The sequence below is a fragment of the Dinoponera quadriceps genome, unplaced genomic scaffold, assembly GCF_001313825.1.
Source record: "Dinoponera quadriceps isolate SergipeBrazil2010 unplaced genomic scaffold, ASM131382v1 scaffold1290, whole genome shotgun sequence".
Taxonomy (NCBI): domain Eukaryota; kingdom Metazoa; phylum Arthropoda; class Insecta; order Hymenoptera; family Formicidae; genus Dinoponera; species Dinoponera quadriceps.
The window spans coordinates 401155-423108 of record NW_014555424.1 but is presented as its reverse complement, the minus strand read 5'-3'; the positions used below and the strand labels follow the sequence as shown (position 1 = coordinate 423108).

At 48.3% G+C, this 21954-nt stretch overlaps 1 protein-coding gene across 1 annotated transcript in view; it reads right to left on the bottom strand.

Annotated features, from left to right (window-relative positions):
- Positions 1 to 11423: 11423 nt before the first annotated feature.
- The window catches only part of LOC106744103 (cytoplasmic polyadenylation element-binding protein 2), a 126975-nt gene continuing 116444 nt past the window's right edge, over positions 11424 to 21954 (bottom strand). The window contains exons 5-9 of the mRNA XM_014618544.1: positions 13923 to 14177; positions 13129 to 13241; positions 12566 to 12958; positions 12127 to 12237; positions 11424 to 11792 (exon numbers count right to left, since the gene is read on the bottom strand). Of these exons, the coding sequence (XP_014474030.1) occupies positions 11676 to 11792; positions 12127 to 12237; positions 12566 to 12958; positions 13129 to 13241; positions 13923 to 14177 (989 nt within the window). The 3' untranslated portion in view covers positions 11424 to 11675. The remainder of the gene's footprint in view (positions 11793 to 12126; positions 12238 to 12565; positions 12959 to 13128; positions 13242 to 13922; positions 14178 to 21954) is intronic.

Here is a 21954-nt window from a genome sequence, read left to right as displayed (position 1 = left end):
TGCGGCAAAGAAAAGAGAAAAGGAAACAAGGGAGAAATTTCAACGCCTATTGAGACGCCGCGGCAACGCGGGGATCCGCGAGAGACGGGAATTTTTCGAGAGGAATCCCCGAAAGGACACTCGAAGTGTCGGCGCGACTTTCGGTGACCTCGCGACGTCTCCGCGGAATCGGAGAATCTGATACGAGGACAACGGAATCCCGTTTCCCATACGGGATCCTCCGATTGCATTGTTTCCTCGGATCATCTTGACGCGGTCCTATCGAGGTATCGATCGGGATACAGCGCGTAATCTCCCTCTTCCTAGTTTCTACGTTCGTATCGCGTGGGTGCGTGGTCATCGATCCGTATTATTATATTCGTTCATCAGCTGTCGAACGAATCTCGAGATTTCGCGTGAGGATTCCGCCGCTCGGAGCGAAAAGATAAAACGTGGTTCACAATGGGCAGCAGGAATATGTTTATAACAAGTAAAAGTAAGAAATTAACCAATCAATAATAGTCGATTATTCTGCTTACGTTCGAATACGATTGGTCAATTTCTTATTTTTACTTTCTTATGAACATACTCCTACTGCCCATTGTAGACGACGCTTAAGAGCTGGCCAAGAGGTACGCGTAGAATCATACGAGGGGATGAATTCTCTCGTCGCGGTTCTCGATCGGTCCGAATCTTCCGACCATGATCCGTCGTTTGGGAGCTGCGCGTGCGTGTGTGTGTATGTGTATGTGTAAATAAACATGTAACTGCGCGTATAAATCTGTGTGTGCATATGCGTGTGTGTGTGTTCCGACGTGTAAATATTCCGACTGCTTCTTTGGTACGTAGAAATATTTACACAATAGTGACTCTATCGTAGTAATAGTGGCGATGATAATGATAATATAATCGTAATAATAATAATCATCATAATAATAGAGATATGAATAATCTTAGTCGTAATGATAGTCGCAGTAGATCGCAGTAGTAATAGTAGTAGTCAATAGTAGCGGAATACCTTCAAACTAATAGTAATATAATCGACCATGGTCGTCGCAGCATCGCGATGCATTCACGATACGCCGACGACTACGTGAATTCGTAAAGCAGGAAAAGACGAGAGCGCTCGGCGGCGTCTCGACTCGTCGGAGAGATAAATTAAGGAAAAAAAGGCACCTACGACTGAAACCGAAATCTCGTTAAACCGGTCCGACTTGCGCGCGTGCGCGTGTGTGGCCGCGTGGACGGGCGCGGGACGTTTTATTAAAAAATTTACAAAATTCATTACATCTCTCCCGTCGCGACATGACGAGGCCGCGGCGAATCGCTTGTCGTCCCCCACGTCGGCGCCGGCCGACCGGCAGCGAGACTTCGACCTCGATTCTGTGTATGTCGCGTGTGAATGTGTGTGTGTGTGTGTGTACACATGCGACGTGTGAGCGAAAATGTGAAAAGTTCTGCGCATAACGCGACCTACTTTTTCGAAAGAACATGAGAGAATCGGTCTAAATTTAGTTCTTTTGTGAAATTCTCTCTCTCGAAAAGTGGGTTGGATCATTGTTACCGCGTATCAAACCAATTATACGCGCACATATAATTTATATATGCACGTAACCGTGACTTATATACATGTATATGTGTGTCTCCTTGTGTGCATACGCGTATAAAAAGATAGAATAAAGAATGAAGAAAAAGATATCTCTTTCGCTTATTTACAAATCGCTTTAAGATTCGTCTAGCATCGTAAAATATATAAGGATATATGTGTATATATAATAACTTTATTTAAAAAAATAAAAATTAATTAAATCGTACTCTCGGAAAACGGTACATCAGAGGGTGAGCAGGAGGTGTACGCGGTTTACGATTCTGTCGCACTAATAATCAAGCAATATAGGATCCTACGTACGTGTCGCGCACATTCCTCGCTTTTTTCGCTCTCTCTCTCTCTCTCTCTCTCTCCCCTCTCCCTTTCGTTCCCCCATTTTCTCACACATACACACTCCCTTTCTTTCCCTTTTTCTCACGCTCATACACACATACACACGCACACAAATGTGCGCGCGCACTGTCTCTTCATTTTTTCCGCGAATTTTTTTGTTAATTGACGATCTCTCCTCGTTCCTCTCGCCTCGAGATCGCCTCCTCGTTCAGCCGAACTCGCGAAAAGACGCAAAGCCTCGAGATAAGACGGATCCTCACGCAAGGGATCGTGCGATTTGTCGTTAGTTTTCTGCATTCTTCTGTTTCTTTGATCGTCATCGCGATCTCCCTTCTTCCTTAACGATTTTCGATTCCAATCGAAGATCGCGGTCTGTCGCATCGAAGGTCACGCACGAATTCTAGCGTCAGGATTCATCGTCGAAATTCATCGTCGTTTCCACGGATAATTCACGCATACGCACACTCGCTACTGCTTTCTCTCGTTAATCCTTCGCGCGATCGTAGCCTCGACGATGGGTCACCTTTTTTTTTCATTTGTTTCTCTCGGCACTTTTCACTTTCTCACTAAGATTACTTCTACATCCCTTTCTCTCTCTCTCTCTTTCTTTCTTTCTTTCGCATTCTCTCGCGACGCACCCCCTCGTTCGCACACACTTACACCGCACTTGCAGCCGCACACACGCACACAGATACACGGAACAATCACGTGTAAACACACACACGCACGCACGCACGCACGCACGCACATACGCACTCACTCGCTCGCTCTCGCTTGTATTCTCGCGCAACTTCTCTGAACTAAGATATTTAGACAAGAATATAACAGCGGTATAAAAAACTTTTCAACACTGAAAAATACAAATCTATCGTAAATGACTACCATTGTTATTCGCTCCCTCCGGTATTTTTCTTTATCAATGTGTTTTTTTTTTCTTTCCCCATATTCTCACTTCCATTACGCACGACTTGAATTATACACGCAGTAACCCGAACGACAGTATAATGGTCCGCATGAGCTGCGAACCAGTGTGTATCGGTCTGATCGCTCTTTACTCCACGTGTATCCGCAGAGGGATGGGTGATAATTGCATACTTCTCACCCTTCTCGCATCTCGCTACGCATCTTCACGCGTTCCTCGACACATCCGGCTTCTTTTTACTGTCGTGTCGCGCAATATCCCATCGTCAAATTTCATTCGCGTTCTTCTCTCTCTCTCTCTCTCTTTCCGTCTCAAAGTTTGTCACAATATATTAGATATTTTATAATCGTTATTATCAATTATATATATTAGTACTTTATATATAATATATATATATCTATATAATTGTCATTATATTATATATATTATGCTTTTATCACACATATTACAAAGGAGGTGAAGAATCACACCTAACATATTATTATTATTTTGTTTGTGTTACTTTTTTTTTGTTTACTGGCGTATCTCAAACGTCAACTCCGTTACGGATGTAGAGTTTTGTGTTTGTCTCTTTATTATATCCATTGCGCGCCACGCTTGCAGAGGCGTTTGACGGTGTTCCTGTCCTGTGATGTGTATGCGCGTGTGTACTATGTGTGCTGTGTGTAATGTGTACGTGAATGGAAATATGTGAAGGTATATAACGCGCGTACAACGTTACCGCGTCGCGTCATTTAGCAGTTTCGTTACTTCTCTACTTCTACTCGCCTCCTTGGCCGCGCGCGCGCGATCAAATCCAACATTTCCAAGTCCGATTCTCGATTGCTTACGGCGACCGACAAGTCTCTGCGAAGTCGTCGATAATTACAAATGATTTTTCAACTCAGAATGATAAAGGTATAAATCGCGAAATAACAAAATATAGTCTCGCGGGACGTATCGTTCGTGTAAATAAATCTCTAATCATCATATAACTGTCCGAAGACGGCGCGCGTCTTAGCAGTGCCGCCGCGGCGAATCACATTCTCTCCGGCCGTATATACGCATTAAAATAACTCCGAAATTGCTCCGATAAAGCAAGTAATCACTAGCTGTAACTCCATCCTAAATATCACAAGAAAAGGAGAAAAAAAACAAAAAAGAAAATACGTAACTATTCATCGTTAAAATGTTAAACCGAGAACTCGAGAATTACCAAGTAGAGAACAAGTTCTAACTAACGAAAGATCTACCTACGAAAGAAAAGGACGTCGCGGGATGACATCGCGCCGTGCAGCTTCTACCAAGGTGCATTACGATTGCGCTCTCCCTCTGTTAGATCGATTTACTTCCGCAAAGCGTCTCCCGGATTCCCCTCGCGACGAGCGAGAGATCATTCGCGAACGGACCCCGCGAGAAGTACGCGACAACGTTTCGACATTGCCGGTTTCTCTCTGAGACGACCGATCGTTCATCCACCAAAAGTGGACCGCAAGTGATATGTTCGCGTTGCGCGATTGCACGCGAGGAAACACGACGGTGTTTCGACGCGTTTCGCGACGGATATAATCCCGAGCGATTTTTGTCCTCTCTCTATTTCTCAGATTCGGTAGATCTGCGGGAATCGAGGGATGCGGGAAACGACTTTCGCACATTCGCCGAGCGATTTTCGCTCGGCGACTACAGGCGGAACGACCGTAGCCCGCCTCCCCCGTCGCCAGATTAGACGGGACGCCAATGATCAGATCTCTCACATCGTGACGGGGATCTGTAAAACCCGGGATCATCCCGACGGGGAGGAGATACGATCGTCCGACTACAATCGGACTCGCCTCCGCGCTCGGCTTCCGAAAATCTCACGGGCGCGCCTCGCTCTGTCGCTCTTGTCGTGCGCTCTCACACACGGAATTACAGCTAATGCTTCTTTCCCCCTTCGTTGCGCCTTAATTCGCTAGCACAAAAATAAGTGTCTCGCACAAAGAGGTACACGATGCCGAAGCGGTTGATGGAGGGAGGGGGGAGGGGGGCGGTGATTATCAATCGGGGGGTGGAGGATTGAAACCCGCGAAAACGACCCGAGTACACACAGCGAGATTGAACATTTAGCTAGACATCTATATTCGAAGAGACACGACCGTAGTTCACAGTGTGGAGAATGCGCGTGTGTCCCTGTGGGTGAGTGGACATGTATGTGTGTGTGTGTGTGTGTGTGTCGCGTGTAAAAGATGCGTTTGTAATTACTTCGAAAAAAGTTGCGTTCTCGTGCAAACTCTTTGCACTCCCACCGTGCGTTAATAATGTTGCGACATAAAAACACGGTACTGTTCGGCTCATTGTGTGCTCGAGTGTGTGCGTGCGTGCGCGCACGTGTGTTGCGACGGAGTATAATTGGGGTGGGGTGAGTGAATGAAGAAAAACGTGTACTCGAGGCTAAATTTTTGCCGCGTACTTATCGCGTGTTGCATTTGGTAATGCGTGTGATGGCGTGTGTGATGTGTCGATCAGAATTACGCGAGTCTTCGCGCTCCTGAAATAGGATACGAAGCTATGTTTCACGTGTGACGGGGGCGACACGTCTTGTCCTCCTTTCTCGCTCGCTTCTCCTCTTTTTTTTTGCGTGTTTTATCCTTTTTTGAACATTAGAAAAATTTGTCTAGAAAAATCGGTCACGGTCCTCGTCCAAGTACTCGTTCGCTCAAGTATTGGAACACGACGCTACTCTCTATATAATATATATTTATATATATATAATATGTATATCAATATATATTTTTAATTATCAATTGATTTTTAGGTAAATTGGTACCTAGGTAAGTTTCACTACAATTATATCGATCGATTAGTGGAGAACATGTGTGTATGTATGTATTTGTGTGTACTTATGTAATGCGTGTACGTGATCTGCGTGTGTCGTGCGTACACATGTCTAATGCATACGAGCGTACGTATGTATATGTGTGTGTGTGTGTGTGTGTGTGTGTATTTGGCGATGCACAAGCGTCTTAGACGACGCGTACTTCGTGCTCGCGCGAATGTGAGATGAGAAAATTTTTCGCCTAATATATGGGGCCGGTTTGCGCACACGCACAATTCGCACGTGCAGGTTGCGCGCGATCCCACCGGCGCTTCATATACATATATGTATATATATAAATTTATGTCCGCGATAACACGCGAAATATACCATCGCGGCCGCGTTTTAATTCATTTACTTCCACTGTGTGTGCCGCACAGATTATGCCACTCTCGCAATTTCTCTCTCTCTCTCTCTCTCTCTCGTTCGCTCTCTTTCTCTTCCTCACACACACACTCTCTCTCTCTCTCTCTCTTTCTCCCCTTTTTCACTTCCTCTCCCTCTCTCTCGCACGATTTACAAGAACGATGGTTCGTATGTAAAATTGCGCTAATTAATATTCGCGTTCGCCTTTTTTCGCCAATCCCTGTTCGCGTCTTGAGCCCTCCCCCCATTCGATTTTCTCTAAGCCGCTTTAGTATGGTCTCCTTTTTAAAACTCGTATTCTCCTCCTCCTCATCCTGCTTTTCCTCGATTTTCTCACTCACTCTCTCTCTCTCTCCCCCTTCCCTTCCTCTTTCTCTCGGTCGAAACTTGCGAAAATTTTCGTCGAGTGCGTAAGAAACGGTCAATTGTCTATTTAGAATATTGCGATAGCAACGGATAGAAAAATTCAATATATTCCTTCTATCAACTAATGTATGTATATGTGTACAATTATACCTAACGCTTGCTCCTTTAACCCTCTCCCCCATTTGCCGCCCGAAAAAACCCTTAGCGCGAGTGACGCGCACTCGACGAGTCTCTTGCCCGAGATCCCTCTCTATCCTACGTTCTCGCTATCGTTCGCTTATCGTCCTATCTATCTAACATTTCTTGCGTCTTCCGATTCGACCGGTCCGATCTACTCGTCGATCGCGGTCGGACATTATCATCCTCGGCCTCTGCCAATGCTTAATCGAAACGCGAGTCAAAGAGGGCTGCGATGAGAACTTCTTTCTCATCTTCTCTGTCTCTCCCTCTCTCTCTCTCTCTCTCTTTCTCGCAGTCGTATTCTACCTTCCACATTTTGCTACCTTATTATTTTCTTTTTTACGCTTACGACGCGACTCCCGTCCACGTTGAACGCACGCGTCTTCGCATCTTCACGAGCCGAATAACGTGTCTTAGACAAAAGGACGGAGGGTCGTCGTTGAACGCAGCCGCTTTTCTCTCTCTCTCTCTCTCTCTTTTTCTTTCTTTTATTTTCTCTCGCATCACTTTTCCATCTATAAAACGCGTTTCCCCATGCGGTGTCCTAAACTCCGCCTAATCTCTACACGGCGAGACAAGATAGTATATACAAAAAGGAGTACCAAAAAAATAAATATATATGTATATATATAGATGTGGAAATTACTTCTTTTTGTCCCTTCCTCTCGTTAGATCCGTACGCAACGTATATCGTAATCCGTTGGTCGTATATAATCGTCTGTAGTGGTGTAATAGTACGTGTGTATCCATTGTTGCATTTCTGTACGTGAATGTGTGTGTGTGTGTGTGTGTGTGTTTATGTCCGCCTAAATTGCGTGTATATATATATGTTTCCGCACGCGACCAATGATATCGCTTGCTATCACCTATGCACGTGTCTGCGCACTGGTATGTGTAGAAAGACTGATACGCGTGTAGAAGAAGAGTATCGCGAGAGAGACTCGTCATGCGAGGTCAACTACGTCTTCCGACTGCTGCTGCTGCTATGCGGTTTTTTTGTCTTTTTTTTCATCTACGAAGCCGAACACACAACGTTGCATACAAATTCTGAGCACAACGCTTCCTAGTCCTCGACCTTTGCCTCTCCCTCCTTTCTTTCTCTCTCTCTCTCTCACACACACACACACACACACACACACACACACACACATTCTCACTCGTGCTCTCTTTCTATCTTTCTCTCGCGAGAAAAACCCTCATCGACGGAACGGCCCGGCCTATTGTCGGAAGTATTGTGAGACGCCTTTTTACACAACAAAAGGGTCGTTGAAAGGTGATCCGGTATTAGCTCTAAAGTCTGTTGCCTACTAATTAGTTATCAAAAGTATCCTAAAAATATCAAAGATATCGTAACCGGGCTTTTTTGTTTCTCGAGATCGATGCACTTTCGCGGATCCCGAAGCCGCGAACATGCGAAGAAACGGGTTGTTGCGCTCACACGAATTCGCGGCGGCGTCAGGGATCGGGCTCGTCGCGCACCGATTTCGCGATTCCTACGGCGATGAATCCGTACACGCCTCGGGAAGCTGTAATGTGTTTTCGTTAATGGGCAAAAAGTCGCGTCGAAAAATCGTTGATTAGACCTGCCGGAGTCTCCGTCTCCCTCTTAAAAAGGACGCGCGTTAGGAAGCGTCACGCTTCAAAAAAGATCACCGATCATCCGAGAAATTGCCATGTCAAGACTCTTTTTTTCTTCCACTTCAAAAGCTCCCCGGCTCGGGAATAGAAACCGCGAGTAGCGGAATGGTGCGCGCGTCTCGGTTGAGCTTTTTTCGCTTTCTCCCGGCCCGTATCTTCCTCTCCTTTGAACTAACGGCGTCATTGCGTTTGATTATATACACCGAGCGAAAAAGTTCGTTTGCTTGTTAGGGATTAAGAGAAAAACGTGCACATTCGGTCGCGCGATTAATACGTCACCGGCTATTTAATCGGTCGGTTAAAAGTGAATGGGTGGGGGGGAGGGGGGCGGGGTATCGGTATGTACAAGGAGCGACAACATGCGGCTCTAATACGAATCTAATTATAGTGTTTCGCGCGAAACGCGACCCCTCGGACGCGCACACACATACTTTCTCCCCCCAACATCTATCGGACGTATGAAGAGTAAGAGTTAGGTATGATCTCTAGAGAGATATATCGCTGTTTTTCAATTTTCCTTTTTTCTTCTCTCTCTCTCTCTCTCTCTCTCTCCTCTTTCTTTCTCTCTCCACCGCCTACGAATCGCGGCTGATCGCTACTTTGGTTTCGAGAACTGTACTTTCCGGCACGCGACACGCTCCCTCCTCTCGCCCGGTGTCGGGAGATCGCATGGTCTCCTCCGCCGCAGGAAAAGATCCGCGCGCGTTGCTCTACCGGAAAAAAAAAAAGAGGAACGTACGGGCTCAGACGTAGAATATTCGATACGTTCCATCTAGCACCACGGTCGTTTCTTTCTCGGCTCGGCCGTGTATCCTTCCTTTTGTCGGTGCACTTTGATAACTGAACTCAGCTCGACAAAACAATATCGAACATTCTCTCTCTCTGGACACCCGACTCTAAGGGTGTTCATATTTTTGTACATCATCGTTCCTTCTCATTGTCATAATCTCGAACAGATCTACCATCTTGTCGGTACGGAGAGTGACTGTTTATTGCACACGTGGTAATAATAGTAGTAGTAGTAATAAAGTCAGGGTGTAAAATTTATCCTACTCACTCTCGCGCACAAGAGCCGCGGCCTTCGTCCCTCTTTTTTCGCGACGCGAGCAGCGGCCACTCTCTCTCTCTCTCTCTCTCTCTGTGTGTTCTCTTCTCCCGCTCCTCCTCAGTTCTACTACTCTGCTCTCCGAGAGCGAAAGACGCGACATGAGAGAGGTTCGCCTCGCGCACTCTCCCTTCTTTTCCCGCGAAGGCTCGTAAGGTCGCTGCTCGCACCGGTTTGGAAAGTATTGGCAGAGAATCCGGTACGGCTGTAACATAGGCAGGCCTTTGGACAACCCGGAGCACATCCGTACGGTGCGCCACGCGGACGCACACGGCCGCTCACGTTCTCTTCACTTCTCTTCACTTCTCTTCCTCCTCTTCCTCCTCTTTCTCCTCTCTTTCGCTCGCGCGCGCGTGTGCGTCGAAAATTGAACTATCGGTTTCAACGGTCTTCGTTTACAATCCTTCTGCTGTCGTCTATGTGACACATTGGTTTCTGTGTTTCATTTTCCCAGACTCTCGATTTCACCCGGTTTTTATGTTTCTTCCTTGTTTATTTCGATATTTCCTTTCCCCCTCTCTCTCTCTCTCTCTCTCTCTTTTACTTTCTCTCACTTACTCTTTCATTCATTCACTCACTCTCTCATTCCTCACTATCACTCTCTTTCGCTCTCTCTCTCTCTCTCTGTCTCTCTCTCTCTCATTCCCTCCCTCTCACGCACTCGAATAAGTTAATTAGTAAAAAATCATTTCTTCTTAAGTGCCTCCCTACGAGCGCGGTCGCGTTATCCGCGCGAGAAAACGCATTACACAACGCACCTATGTAACATATTTTAATAAGTCCTTAATAACTAGAGATTATGTGTGTGTATGTTCTGTATGTGTGTGTTCTGTATGTTTGTGTGTGTGTGTTTGTATTTATGTGTGATACAGAGAATTACCTAATACACAGCGGTTTGAAGCGTGGCTTTTTTTTCATTATCGATTAACATCCAATGCGAAACGCGGTGCGCCTCTCGGTGCCGTCCCCTTCCAGTCACTCCCCTCCGAGGTTCTTGCCGACTTGCCCTTTGCCATCTCCGCGCGTCGTTTCCGACTCGTTGTTACCTCTCGCACCTCCACTGCACTCGTTTCCTCGCATTCTCGTTGTCCCTTTCGCTTGTCTCCCCCACTCCACTCCCCCTCTCTCGCTCCATTCGCTCATACTGGCAACATATTATCGCGTCGGATCAGGTACTCAGGCGTTTTTTACGATCGTCCGGCGCGCGGAGCTTTCGTCCGAATCTGCGCGAACGATGTTGAAGGACGCGCTTCAACAATCGTCGAGAAGCCGCTCGCGATCATCCAGGTCGCGCTTAGCGTAGCAAAAGATAGACGGACCGTCAAGAGTGGCGGACGCGAGAAGGGATGCCTACGATTTTTTCGGAGGATACGCCGGACTCGGAGGGGAAGCGACGAGGAAGCTCGCGTCGTCTGCGCGGCGCGGCCTCGAGACGGCGACGCGAGGAGGCCAAGCCGAGTCGCACAAATCGCGCCGGCGACTTCGTAAAACACTCGAGGAGGATCGGCCGGCTCGACGGCGGGGTGCGTGCGCGAGGGTGGCCCCCCTCCCCCTCTCTCTCGCTCCTCGAGAGACGCGGTAACTAAGATACTCGATCTCGGACAGAACCGGTGCATTTTACAGACAGCGCAGACAGATAGTATTATATGTACGAGTAATCGATATACTGAGAGAATCTGTGTCAGTTCTCTTCTGTCCTGGTCTCGGCGTGTGTGTTGTCTCTCTCTTTCTCTTCTTCCGGCGACGATGTCGGCTCGGCGCAGACCCGATCGCTCCCCTGCCGTGTCTCCCTCTTCCGTCGAGGAGCGCGCGAAACCGTCCTTTACACGTTGACAGAAAGCCGTCTCGACGATGACGATGATAAACCGTCCCGACACGGACGTTCGCATCAGCGAGTCGTTGCGGATGCGAGACCGTGGGGGCAGGGTCGTAGGTCGGAGCGACGCCGAGAGGCATCGGCTGGCAGGCAGCAGCGGCTGGCTTTTTCTTCGTCCAGTAACCGGTACAACTTGAAGTAGTAGCAGTGAAGTAGTAGTAGTAGTAGTAGTAGTAATTTGTAGTAGAATAGTAGTTGTGGTAGTAGTAGTAGTAGTAATAGTAGTAGTAGAGTAGTAATAATAGTGGTAATAGTAGAGTAGTGGTAGTAGTGACGATCGAGTGGTAGTAGTATTAATAGCGGTTTTGAGGCTGTGTTCTTGTTGTTGTAGGTAAGTAAGTAAGTAATAAGAGTGGGTGGTGGGGTGAGGATTTTGAGGGCACGTGAGGGGAAGGGGGAGGGTATTGGTATAGAGGTGGTAGTTAATTAGCTAGGGCTGCGAGATAATTAGGGACAACGCAGCTGGGGTTAACACCAGCGGAAAGGTACGGCCCGAGGCCGATCCGCGCCCTCCTTCACCAGTGGCTTGTGGAACTCCCGACCTGGCCGGGAGTGGATAGTCGCCCAGCAGTGTTCGCAATAGTACTGAAAGCAGAAAGTGTCGGGGTTAGACGGGCAGGACGAAGCGTCGGGAGTACATAAAATGAAATGCAAAGTGTCGCGAAGAGGTCGATCGAGAAGCTCGAAAATGCACAACTTCTTTCACCAACTCCGATTAACCTATAACCGACTGATTGATTCAACGGAATTGGCCATTGATCAATTCTCTCGACCATCGTGTCGCTCTTTGTCGCAATATTTTCGATGCAACGATCGCTAAATACTGACTCGGGGCATTGATCGAAAATTAAAGTTGAACTTTTTCGCGCGCGGCCTTTCTCCCGTTATTCGATAATAACGATGAGTCGCGAACATATACCTGTAGGCAGGTGACGTTGGCGCAGAAGAACGGTGCGAACTTGCCACCGCAACGCTGACCTTGACACTCGTCACACATCTGATCGTCCAGAACGTACGGTTTGACTTCGACCTGTTGGAAAGATCGCTCGTCAATCCCGAGAAAATGAGAATGAGAGAGGGAGAGAGAAAGAGAGACAGACTCTTTCGAATGCCTCGGAACAGGAGCGGAGTTAAGCCCGTTTAATTCCCTGAGTATCATTCCGCGTCTAAAATAGACCTCACAAATCACGGACTTGCTCCGCTTTTGTTCCGAATCCCTTACTTAGGGGAATTATTCGTTTAAGCTTCCGAAGCGTTTAAGCCTCTGTTTAAAAAGAAAAAGAAAGAAGAGAAAAGTCGGACGCGACGAACAAATGTGAATTCTTCTTCTTCTCCTTTCTCCGGACTCTTGTCCTCACCCTTTTATCAATGTCGCCATGCTGCAACTGTACGAATCGGGCTGAAATGGCAGCTATGTAGCTTTGCTGATTACTGAAGGCGACTCTTCCGGCTCCTTTGGGATACTTGAGTTCGGGATCTGTGTCGATACCGGCATAACAGACACCGCCGTAGAGCCGGTCCATGATCATGGCGAGCTCCACGGCCTTGAGCGGTCGAGGCACGCCGCCAACGAAGACAGTCTTACGCGGGTCCAGCGGCATGGATGCGTCCAACACAAAATCAGCGTCGCTAAGCCGCCATGGTCTAATCTGCACAGGCTTATCCTTGATCGTGGGCGAGCTTACGCACAAATAGAGCTTGTCTTCGTCCTGGATGCAGGCATCTATCAACTGCTGCACCGAGCCTTCGTCCTGAAAAATCGAGTATAAAATTTGGGTTAGTCTCGGATAAACGATATGTCGGGGCGAAGAATGAGAGAAAGAGAGAGAGAGAGGGAGAGAGAGAAAGAGGGAGAAAAGTATCAAAAACACGTAAACGATTTTCTTTCTCAATCCCCTTCGCTTCTAAAATGCGATCGTACCTGGAAAAGCAGAAACGCGTAACCCTTCGGCGGGAAGTAGGATTTGCTTTCTGCCTTGTGCGGCCAATCCACAACCAGGGGACCGAATCGGCGAAAACTGGCTGTGATTTCGTCTATCAGGGGAAAAGAGGAAATATTGTACAATATTTTTACGTTAATAAATTAAAAAATTATAAGAATTTATATTATAAGCGTGCGCTATAATAAATGAATAAATATATAATTGTGTATTTATATACGTAATTATGGTGTCATTCAACAATTATATCACTAAAATTAAATATTTCTATACCCCCTCCCCCCTTTCGTCACAATTTCACCACAAACCATTTAATATTATGTGACATGTGGAGCCCTCGTGCCAACGCATAGAATAAAAAAATAGCTTATAATATCGTTAGTAGTACTATATTGTAGGTAATATTTATTAGATTGCACGCCACCGTCTTTTTCTAAAATACAAATAATTTCTAGGCAAAGGAGAGATTAGGGACAAAAGTAAAGTAGTGTAAGTAATACTTGCGTCAATACAAATCCAATCAGATCATGAATAAAAATCTTCTAAGAAAATTATAAGATTCTTGTTTACATCTTATTCTTGATTTAAAATAAATTTTTTTTTCTGTGTACAAATAAAACGTTGTTTTCAAAACGAATTTGATAAATTGGCTCCTCTTATAATATATAATTACTTGGAATCACAAAAGAGCCTACACTTCATTTTTCTTACTGCAGCCACGTATTAGTTTTATTTTAATAAACTCGACTTGCCAATAATAAAATAATAAGCATACCTTCGTCGATGTCAGGTGGCAGCCCGCCGACGAAGACTTTCCTGGAGAAACGTTCGCCAGTTTCGCTACCCTGGCTGTGTGGGCTGCTCCGACTCGGTGATGAGAGCGGCGCCGCTTGGGACGCGGTTATGCCGCCACCCACGCCGACGCCGACTCCGACGCCGACGCCGACACCGTCCAGCTGGCTCGGCGCATTCGGGTCTTCCAGCAAGGTAGCGTTAGGTTCCTCGAGACCCGGGAAGAACGGAGATTTACCTGCGAGCACACAAACACATTGTTCCACGTGAGCGATTCGATTCTCCGAATCGCGGGAGCAACGCTCGAGCACGCTGAATTTAACGGTGGACGTACCCGGGCTTACGAGACGACGGGGAATTAAGACACGGAGGGAGTCGGAATAGCGTGTAAAAATAACGGCCACCGATAAACGAGGCCTTTACGACGAGGTAAGCCTGCGTTCCGCGTTTTTCGTGACGATCGTGAGTGTGAGTCACGCGCGCGCGATCGCGCAAGATCGCTGTAAATTGTCCGCGGGAAATCAAGGTCCCGGTGTCTGACATTCGTACGCTTCTGGGTAGTTCATTATGCAATTGTGCGGAATCACGTAATAAGCGCGGCGGACAGGATGCGGGAAGAGAGGGCAGAGGGGATACAATCGCGTATTATGTGTAGTACGCAGCGCGACGTGCTGCGTGTACACGTGTGCACATAATATAACCGACGTAATCGCTTTTTTGACGTCTCTTTTTCCGCACTTTTTTTTCTTTTTCGTGAAACCGGAAGTTCGACGTTGCACACTTGAAACACAATCTCGTAAAAGCCTAATGTCCTTTACGTAACGTTCCTGGCACAGTCTCTCGAGTTTCTCTTTCTCTCTCTCTCTCATCAGCAGGCGACTCCTTTGAGACACGTGTCGACGAATCGCTTTCGAAAAAGCTCCGAGAAAGCTGGTCAGAATCGCATACTGAGAAAAAATACACAATGTCTTCGACTACTCGAGAGAGATCAGATCGATAATTAACCTTCCCGTTCTCTCTTCTTGGAGAAAATAACCTTCTTTCCTCACTGTTGTTAATCGCAAAGTCGCGTGGATCGGGTCAATAAGCGAGCGAACGCGCGGATCGTCGCGCTCGACTCCTCGAGGACGATCGGACGTGCGGACGTGCGATAAAAGTCGATCACCGTCGGACGGCCGGGAATAAGCGCAGGAAGGGGAGGACTCACTGTATCTTCTTCTGATGGGAAACCTCGCCCTTCTGATAAACGTTGCCATGCTCGCGACGACGACGACGAGAAGACTACGACGACGACGACGGAGATACAGCGGCGCGTCGGGATCAAGATACGAGAACGATAAGGCGGGACTCGTGGGTTACGCTATCTCGTCCGTGTTGGACGCCGTTTGTTTTCTCGCTGTCGTTAAGGAAAGGAAAAAAAAAAAGGAGGAACGACGGTAAACAGAGAACAACGCGCATGAATGACTTCGATACGCGGACGGATAGGCAGACCGGGCTTGCGGGCATACCAGACTTGCGGGGCAGACGGCGAAACCGGCGAAACAAGCGAGCACGAGCCCGCTGTTGTTCTCGGTGTCACCACGATGCTCACCTTCTTTCATTTCCGCGCGTATGTAGTAATAATGTACGCGGCGAGAGCGCAGCATATGCGAAGGGGAGTCCCTCTTTCGAGGCTTTCCTCTCCGCGTGTCCTTTCGAGGATCCCCCCGGTGCGATTAATTTTCCCGGGTTAATTCCGCGGTTAAGCCCCTCCCCGGTTTTTCCGCGAACCCATTGCGTGTGCTCTCTCGCGAGCTGAGAATCGTGGAGGTACGTACTCTTGGATAAATGAGAGAGACTCGTCGATACGTATGTACACAGTGTGTGTGCATACGGGAGAAGGGAGAGGAGAGGAAAACGTCTTCCTCTCGTGCACACGCACGTCTTGGCGTGGATCGAACAGACGGAGGAAAATTGCTGGACCGTTTCCGTGAATATCAGTCGACGTTAATTGAGCGATGTTTACGGGAGTAATAGAGAGAAAACCCGTCACGAAGGAGTCTGTGAACGCGCAACGGTGCAGCGATAATCCTCCGCCGCCGCCGTGGATTTCTTTTCCCGTTTAACGTTCGACGTACGAAATTATCGTCGCGAAATCGCGCGGGTACGCACGACTTTCGTATGCGAGAGACGCGCCGGGAGACGGAGCGGCACGGGAATTACGTAAGGAGCGAGTTGATACAGGTAGTACGCAGGCGTGTGCAACTACACCCATAACATCAGGTGCGTGGCGCTTTAAGCCTCCTCACTACTGCTCGCCGTGGTGTGACTGTCCTTGTTCAATGACGTCAGAAGCGAGGAAACGCATGCCAAGGTTTTTCGCGTTACATTTTCGAAATAAAGAGATGTATCCGCAAAATACAACGCGTGCGATCGTTTCGGCACACTTTTACAAAGTGTGTTTTGTCCGGACACTTTTATTCGAACAATCGATGGGTAGTAAAATTCATTTGACCTAGGACCCTCTTTTCTTGCGATTTTGTCAGTGTTAATTTCACGACTATTTATATAAAAGGGTAAGTTTTTCGGACAATTTTACAAGTGTAAACTGGCACGCGTTTCCTCGCTTCTGACGTCATTATTAAACAAGGATGATCATAGCGAGTAGTCGGAAGCCTTAAACGCGATGCACGCCGGCCCCGCCAGACGTGTCCTGAACATACTTCGCTGGTTCCCTTTGGGGCGAATTAATTGCATCGTGGCGAACGCACGGGCCGGTTCTCTCTCCCGAACGTGAAGATTACGGTGTCTGCCCGACGATTTCGCGAGAAACGTTAGCTCCTTTAGCTTGAAACCGCAGGAAATTTCTTCGAATTCATCCGGAGAAGATTGAGAGGTATCGAAGGAAACGTTCGGAACACTTCTTGCCAAATGCACGGGAAAAGCAACTCCGTTAGTGTGACTGAATTTTCCGGTGGTATCTGGTTTTTAGCTCTCGCAGCTAAAAATTAGATCTGGTAACTAAATTTCAGTTGCATTATATGGACTGCTGATTTCTACTTTCAGATATAGTACAGCCGTCTGAATAGGTGCAAACTATCGTTAAGGGCGTCAGAGTGGCATTAAAATTCCGACTCGGGCAACTGCCTCAATAGAGTTGTAACGCGATTGAATGTTCTCAGCCGCGGTAACGGGGATATCATTTCTCGTCGCCGAGAGGTTTTCACCCGGTCCCCGTTCAGTTGCAAAAACTGAGACGTTTTTCCCTGTGTGTGAGGCATCGAGATCGCTTCTGTCGCGCGAGACTCGCAACGGTACTGTCTCATGCGTGTCGGGTTTGCGTTGAGAGTACGAAGGGATTACGGTAAACTAATAATTCCGCATCCACCACAATACCACCGTCTCGTCGCTAATCCTTGTGTGAACGATACTTTATACCACGCGCCGTCGTGTCCGTATGCGGTACCTTCGCCGTGATTCTCTTCACATACATTAGCATAAATACTGCGGAGCGCGGGCGAGCGTCTATAATTCACCGGCGAATCGATAACACGTAAACGAACTGTAGAATGTGTGAGGATGAGTTAATGCACTCCGAAATATCTCCCGGCGATTCCACGTCGTGGCGGCATCGTCGTTCCGTCCGCCTGTACGCTGTAACGTCGGCGATTAATCCGCGTATTCCGTATTATATACCGTTACGTCCCGAGTTGAAATTTCCGCCCTAACTTTGAGTCTAATTCAGTCCCAAGTTGTGTGGGGGATTTTCAATCACCACCCGAATCGAAATTTTGAATCTGCTGAAAAAGTCTCGTAAATGCTAACTTGCAGTCTTAAAATCGCCAACCGGCGTCGTCCTTTGAGCTCTCTTTAGCCTTATAGAGCCTTACACCGAAACCGGAGTTAACCCGAGTCGAAATCTCAGTTCTACGTCGAGTCTATTTAGTTCTACATTAAGTCTTCAAGGGTCTTTTTCTATCGTGTTCTCTTTGATGTTACGAATGGGAAGTTATTTCCGTTTCCTCCACTTGAAGAGTAACTTAACGTAGAATGAAAAATTTCGACTCGGGGATTGTTCCTGCCCGTTCCTTCGCGTTTCTCTCCTTTGCTCTCGGTGCGCTCTAATCGCAGTCTGATGTCCCTCGGTGATTCCGCCGACTTCGCACGTCCGTCCGCGAAAGTGACCGTGAGCGCGATTTCGTGCGCGCAAGCAACGGGACGCGCAAGTAAGTTTCGACGCATTTCGAAATCGCGCGCGCATCGACCTCGCGATTTCGCCGCGTAAGAAAACTTCATTCAGACCATGATATGTGGGTCAGCTGTTTGCTCCGGTGCTTCGGCGGCAGTTTCAAGAGTGAGACCCGTGGCGAAATCAACGAAGCAACGGCGCAAAAATGTAACGCGAACCGGCCGTTCGCGAGTAGCCAAACCGATGTTATCGTCGGGGGCGACACGCTGTACATTTCGGTATCTGCATCATCTTGATCTTATCTCAGATACCTACGGTATCTCTTATCGACTTTTTCGAAAGAACTTTTTCATATAACTTTGTATATTATTCGTATAATCGGCTCACGATCTGCCGCTGTGACCACTTTCACATTTCGTCGTAACGCAAAATCGAGAATCGCCGAAACTCGAGGGAGTCCCGGCATTCGTTTTCGATGCGCGCGATGTCCCATCTTGGTCGTTTACGGAATAAAAATCGTCAATTCGTACGTGAACGAATTAACCCATTTCGTTCGCTAAAAGTTCAAGTCGTCGGAAATGACGATTCCCGTTGATATGATTCACCAGGTGTGCGCCAGGTGTCACTCAATATAGGCGTTCCGACAATTTTCTGAGGAAAATCTGCCGATCGGAGAATTCTGATTTTAAGTTTCTTGAGTTTCAACTACCCTAAAACAGCACTTTAGATCTCAAGGATTCCAATATTTTTGCAGCCCGGTCCGAGATGGATTAATTTCCTCTCGTCTGCGGCTCGACTTCGCGGCGTTCGCTCACTGGGCCGATCATCATCATCATCGTCGTCTGGAGATTTTCTCCTGCACGCTCTGATTCAAGAAAACCGCGGCGCTTGGCGCGTCCCGTCAGTTTACAAATTAGTCGGAAGTCCATCGTTAGCTACCTGGAGGAGATCTGAAAGCCATCGATCGCGACTCGCCGGGGCTCTCCGCTGGCCTCTCCTCTAGACACGCGTCCCACTACCGGGATCAATGACTTTCTCATCTCTCGCGTTACTGTCGTGTGCGCGTAAGTAAGTTTGCGCTTCCTCCAGCCTGCGGGACTCGCCGCCAGTCAAAACGCGACAAGCTGTTTTCCTCCTGCGCGTCGAGTGGCTGGCGCAGCGCCGCGTAGCGTGCGCGCCTTTGCTTTTCTTTATTCCCACAAATTTGCATGGCGAAAATCACTCCGTCTCCCCTTCGCTCGCTCGCTCTCCTCGTAATCATACCACCCTGAGCCCCGTGCACTCTACCTTCGCGTATCACGAAGGGAAACAGAGACCGGTAAGAGGGTGAGAAAGGACGAGGGGATATCGACGAAAGGGAATAAGCCGGGAGCGAACGGGAAGCCGACGAGGACTAGAGCGATGATGACGCGCATTCAATCTGATTGCCAGGACTAGGGTAGAAGAAGAGAGAAAGAGAGAGAGGAGGGAAGTAGGGAGAAAAAGAAAAAGAGACTTCTCCCGTGGAGAGATCGGGGGCGTTTATGTCGTTTGCCGCCTCTCACCGTAAAACGGATTCGGAATGTCTCTCCCCGGCACGGCACAATACCGCACGACACGGGGATGAAAATTCGTACGACGATGATCAAGCGTTGCGCTGATTATCCGCGATGTAGATACGTGCTTGGACTGGTAGGTGCGCGTCCCACACATCTACGCAAAGTTGACATTTCATTCGTGAAATTTTTTAAAATGCGAACAAAGCCACCGGGAGAATTGTCGAGTTCTCAATAGATTGCAGAAGTGGTTCTCCGACGTTGGAAGTTACCCAAAGCGTCTGGAGGAAAGTCCGTCCTCCACTTTTTCCGGACGACATTCTGGACGCTTCAAGAAATACTCGAACTACTTTTAAATCTATTGAGAATATTCTACAAATCTCTGGGGGCAGAAACAGAAAATTCTAATTGTTCCCCACAATTTCTAAAAACGGGAGACCAATTGCGCACGGGTGTGGCCTCACGACGTTAGATTTGGATCGAGAAGTCAAGAGAGGTGAAAAGGAGAGGGAAAGGGAAAACGCCGAGCGGACGGTCGCTAAAATTACAGTTGGTGATGTTCCGTACATGATATTTCCCGGCGGCAAAAGTTAAACTTGAACGTCGACCGCGCCGAGCGCAGCGATGCGGCCACTACTCCGGTGCGTACAATGCGTTCTAATTCTGCCTCGGACACACGGTTACGTAACATCGTCGCACTGAATAATACGCGGCGCTCGCGTGAATCTAAAATCGGACGAGCCGGCTCGTCGTCTCGTTGCGTATCGAAGAATTTGTATGCGCCGAACGCGGAGGGATAGACAGTCGGACTCGTGTGCCAACGACATCGTCCTCCTCATCGTCGTCATCGTCGTCTTCCTCCTCTTCTTCTTGTCAGTCAACGGGCGCCGAAGAAAGTTGCAACCTTGCCATTCTCGACGGAGGAAAAATCAACGCGACGTAATCCGACGACGCGATCATGTAACGTTATTTGCGCGAACCTCTATCGCCGGGGTGATTTATTGCGCAATTTATTTGAGCGCACGCGCGGCGACGCTCGTCCGAGCGTGCATCCCGAGCGACTGATTTATTTCGGCGTACGCATGCGCGCGCGAATACTTTAAGCACGCAACTTTCGCGTTTAATTACGCATTCGTATAAATTAAACGTGTCAACAGGGTTGCGTCTATATGTTATTAATTACTAATCACGCACGGTTATACCGTTATTAGTTGTACAATTAATCGCCGCTGTGCTCGAGGAATGATCAATCGAACACCGCGGGACCGTCGACGACAGCGGCCGCCGCTGCGGCGACTCCTCCGTCGTCTTTTCGGCTCGCGGACCGCCGGCTGAAATCAGTTTCCGCGTTGCAATTTCACCCACTCATCGTCGTCGTCCTCCCGCTCAGCGGAGGATCGATTACTCAGCCCCGAGGACGCGGAGATTGAGAGAGGAGAGGGAGAGAGAGAGGGGATTCTGGGTCTAACTTCTCCTGCCTCACGATCCGCCATCAATCATTCCGCGACTTTTGCGGAAGCCTCGGTTGCGAAGGGGCTCGCGAGGGGAGGAAAACACGACTACTGTCACCCGGTATAATTTTAGAGTACGACCGACCGACAAAGGTCTCTCTTCTCCGTCCCCAAGCATCATCGAGAGCGTGATGATGCCGCGTCGGTGAAGAAGCCGCCGCGCGTCGTCGTCATCCGCGAGTAACGAAATTATGAAAAGTATTGAATGATAACGGCTCTTCCTCAAATTCAAACAGAGGAAATGATTACTCATCAAGAGCCTTTGGCTTCGAACGGCCCGTAATAATATCTTCTTCGATGAAATTAGGCTTGCAGATTTCCCCGAGTTGATAAAAACGTTAACGGCGTGCGCGCGACGCGAATCGATCGCACGATTCCTCTTGCTATTTTCACGGAGAGGGCGAGAGCAGCCCGGGAGTGATCCGTCGGCCCTTTATCTCGCGATCCCCGAATTGTGTACGCCCGGTGGCGATCGAAAAGTCACGTCTAAGTCCGCAAACAAGGGATCGCCGAGCGCGTTTGAATCGCAACGCTACCGAAAACACGCACGCGTACAAACCGTGCGGGCGAATTCTGCGGCGCGAATTTACGGAGTAATAATCGTCGCGGGCAGCGAGAGAGAGAGAGAGAGAGAGAGCCCGCGGCTGCATTCGTTCGGATCGTTTATTTATAGGACGAAGGAGGGTAATATCGGTCAGCGCGGGATATAGGTCACGTCGATATTCGAGCGAAACGCCGAACGAGCGCGCCAGCCGGGGAGCAGAAGGTAGGTAGAGGAGGGGAACGGGGGGGGGGGGAATT